This window comes from Stegastes partitus, unplaced genomic scaffold, assembly GCF_000690725.1.
Source record: "Stegastes partitus isolate 25-593 unplaced genomic scaffold, Stegastes_partitus-1.0.2 Scaffold1402, whole genome shotgun sequence".
NCBI classification, from domain to species: domain Eukaryota; kingdom Metazoa; phylum Chordata; class Actinopteri; family Pomacentridae; genus Stegastes; species Stegastes partitus.
In genome coordinates this window covers 62,112-65,837 of record NW_007579133.1, presented here as the reverse complement: position 1 = coordinate 65,837, position 3,726 = coordinate 62,112, and the positions used below count along the sequence as shown (strand labels likewise).

Here is a 3,726-nt window from a genome sequence, read left to right as displayed (position 1 = left end):
GATGGATAGATTTTCTCTCCTTTCATTTCCCTCCTTCCTGTTTCTCGGTTTCCTGTCTCCTGTTTTTCTTTCACTCTGCCCTTTTCCTATTATTTTACCTTTTTTCTGCCCTTTCTTCTCAGTCGGGGAACCTGGAGGACTTCATTAGCTCATTCTTCTCTGTCAGGCCTTAAACCACATCCATCTCAGTGTGTCTGCCTCACACAGCGACACACAACACGAACACAACATCCATCTCTCCCTCCACACTCAGCACATTTCATTTTCCTCCAGCGGCTGCCAGAGTCGGACGGCTGCCTTTAAAACTCGATATGTTTCTGCACCGAAGGAAGCCTTTCCCACTTGAACCCTCCTCGTTTGTCTGCTGTAAACTCTGCTCCTGCTGCCTCCAACACTTCACAGTTTGGACTTCAGCCCGGAAACTGACGCAACACACTTTTCCACATTTTTACACCATTCTGTCACTTTTTCCTCCTCGTCTCCGTGTGACTCTGTGTTTCCTGAATTCCCCTTTTCTGTTTTCTTTCTCTTCTCGCCTCCTTGTTGCAGCTTCTCTGACTGTCTACCTGCCATCTTTACTTTCTTCTCTCTTCATCCATTGTGTGTTTTCTAGTTCCTCGCTGAGTCTTGACGTTAGTTCAGCCCAGTTTTGTTCATACATGACTCAGATAAATGAGGTTTCTCGGATGCAGCTGTTTAACCTCAGGCCAAACACAGTTTACATTAGTCTCATGCCAACTCATTACTGGATCGAGGTGTGTTTTCCCACCGTTTGGCTTTTTATTGGCCTCTGAGATGTTTGCAGACTCTCCTGCTTTATCTGTGTTTGTCATCTTGTCTGGTATGACGGTTTCTGTTTGGAAAAGGAACATGACGTTAGTTTTTGGAGGTTTTTTGTGTTCCCAGGATCACATTCTGCAGATAATCCCACTAAATGTGGAGGTAGATGAAACTGTATTTAAGAGTCTGTTTCATTGCCTGGTCGGTTTTCACACACGAGGAATCCGACTTGTTGTTTTGGTGCAAAACTTAAAGTATTAATGAAAAGGAAAAGGTTTTAAAAGCAGGGCAGATAGCAGCAGATGGAGCCGGTCCAAAGTGTTTCAAGGTAATAAAAGCCGTAGAGATGTTTACAGCGTTGTTTACGTCAGTCAGCTGGTGTTTACTGATGACATGAACACACTGACCCTGTTGATGAGGACAAGGTTCAGTCCGGGGGTCCGTTCAGGTGGAAGTGTCGCTGCATCTCCGGTTCTGTTCACACGTATTTGTTGTTTTGGACCCAAAGCTACGTTCTATAAAATGTTTTGTGAATCCTTTTAAAGGTTCAGTATCTCCAGAAATCAAACTCCAGCTTGAGATGTGGAGACTCAGACAGAACCGGTCCATCAGATCAGATGATTGAACGGATCCAGCAGGACACAGTTTAACTACTGGGGCTTAAAAATGGGAGAGAAACAGTCCAACCAGGCTGGTATTTATCCCAGAAAGTTCCTGTGAGTGTTTGTATGTGGTTGGATCCATGTTTCTGCTGAAGTCCAGTCTTTGGTGGACATACATCGAGCTTTGCAGAGGATCGGTACTGAGTGTTAGAGCAGCGCTGCTGGTTCTTTTTAGTCAGTTATTTTAATCTCCTTGTAAATTCCACAGAATGTCTGCGAACAGCTTGACATGTGGATCATGTATCTGTCTACATGTGTTGAGTTTAACTTCAGACTCTTCGTACCTGTGACCAGCGAGGCTCCTGTCCTGCCTCAGGTGTCCACTGGGGGGCAGTGTGGCGTAACGTAGCGTCCAGGACGCCGCCTGAAGGAACATCAGCCTCTCTGTGGTGTCAAGCAGACAAGGTCAAGCACACAGAGCGTTTAAAAATGAATTAATCTCCCACTCGCTCTCTGTGCCTCCTCACTCGTCTGTTTCTGCTGAAGAGAGTCGGACTCTTGGAGTGTCGAGCTGCACAGAATCCACATTTACTGCACTCGACGGAACGAGAGGCTCACTGATCATTACACACTCCCAACAGAAAACTGTGTCTGTCCCCAAGGAAAGCAAAGACACAGTGACATAAGAGATGCAGTGAATAGAAGTAGAAGACCAATAAAACATCAGCACGATGTAATACTGAACTACAGTAAGCGGCTGAAGTACGACTGGAATAGAGCAGTACAGAGTAACGTTGGTAGTTGTACTGAGGTAATACGTGGAACCACATGATAGTTCACTGTTGCACCTGAAAAGGTTAATATGACTGTAAATGAAATATGGCACCATACACATGAAAACTAAACATTACATGAAACTGAAAGTACACAGACTCCAAGATCAGCTCAGTTTGTACTGAAGGTAAAAAGAGAAGTTTGTGATTCAGAGAACATCAGGAGGGAGCCTGTCAATCACAACGAGGCTCCGCCCTAACTAGACCTCACCTTGTTCTCACCTGTCGTCAGTAGAGGACTGTGACTTTAACATCAGCTCTGGTTGGAGGTCCTGAACCTCCTCAGAGTCTCTGTCATGGTCCCGCTGCTGCTAAACTCCCACAATGCTCTCTGCTGCCACCATGAGCTGTAGTCTGTAGACGCCTCCTCTGGTCTCTACAGGATTAAACAGGAAGAGGCTCCACCTGGTGGAACAACCAGGTACTGCAGCTGGTCTACGTTTACTGACGACATCTTGACTGTGATGATCAGTAATAATCAGATCTGTCAACGTTACGGTGACTCGCTGATATCTGTCCTGGCTTCATTTATGTCTGTTCGTTTTTATAGATCACATTTAATCTAGAACTTAACATGTTTTGTGTGTTGTGATTGTTTGCTCTTTTCTTTACAGGATGTTTTTGACATCTGTCCAGTGGTTCCAGATGAACATGAGCGTATTGATTTACACGACTGTTTCATTAATGTGACCTGGAGTTTCTAGTCTGTTGAAAAACAACTCAAAAATGGCTTTAAATGCCTCTGAAACGCGATGAGAATAAAGAAATATGGGACATATGAATCCTGGATATGCTGTAAATGGGAAATGTACAGAATGTGCATTTGTTCACCAGCAGCCTTCCTCTGATCAGCTCAACAGCTCATGTCACAGTGGTCTTCCTGCAGTCACTCATATTTCTATATTTTTGTTTCCAGCAGCTGATCCCGTTTGTGGAGGACGACGGGTCCAAGCTGGAGGACTGGTCCGGAGGCCAGAACCGACCCGGCAGTGAGGAGAGGAGGGAGATCCTGGAGGTCAACAAGGTACCAAGTTCTGTCCTGTGGCTCTGTCAGGGTGTGAATCACAGCCAGCAGACACAAACCACAGCCGCTTTACATCTCACAGCTGCTCAACAGAACCTCAGTTTTATAATTCAAAATAATAATCAGCCTTGATGTTGATTCCAGACATTAAAGTCATCAACCTGAAGTTTTAGTTCTTGTTATCTGGGAAGCAATGATCCACGATGTGAAGAAGGTTTGAACAAAACTCATTTCAGAGGCTGCAGTTAATAAGCTGTACTGTCTCTGACTGTTTAAGGAGGATCTGATGCTGCAGATAGAAGCTTTTACATCAACAACATGTTTCTGGGATTCTTTTCATTGATCATTTCATTCATTGTGGTGTCAGAAGGATTATCTATGTTTCTGTCACCTGAGGAGCATAAAAACATCTGAACCGATGATGAGCCTCAGAACTTCATCAGTACAGCAGATAGACGCACGACATGAGGAGGAAGAACACATCTGA

At 44.7% G+C, this 3,726-nt stretch overlaps 1 protein-coding gene across 3 annotated transcripts in view; it reads left to right on the top strand.

Annotated features, from left to right (window-relative positions):
- The window catches only part of med30 (mediator complex subunit 30), a 34,919-nt gene that overhangs the window by 6,527 nt on the left and 24,666 nt on the right, over positions 1–3,726 (top strand). For 2 of the 3 annotated variants that reach the window (XM_008299314.1, XM_008299315.1), the window contains exon 4: positions 3,132–3,239. In XM_008299314.1, coding sequence (XP_008297536.1) covers positions 3,132–3,239 — 108 coding nt within the window. The remainder of the gene's footprint in view (positions 1–3,131; positions 3,240–3,726) is intronic. The other variant, XM_008299316.1, reaches the window with a different exon arrangement.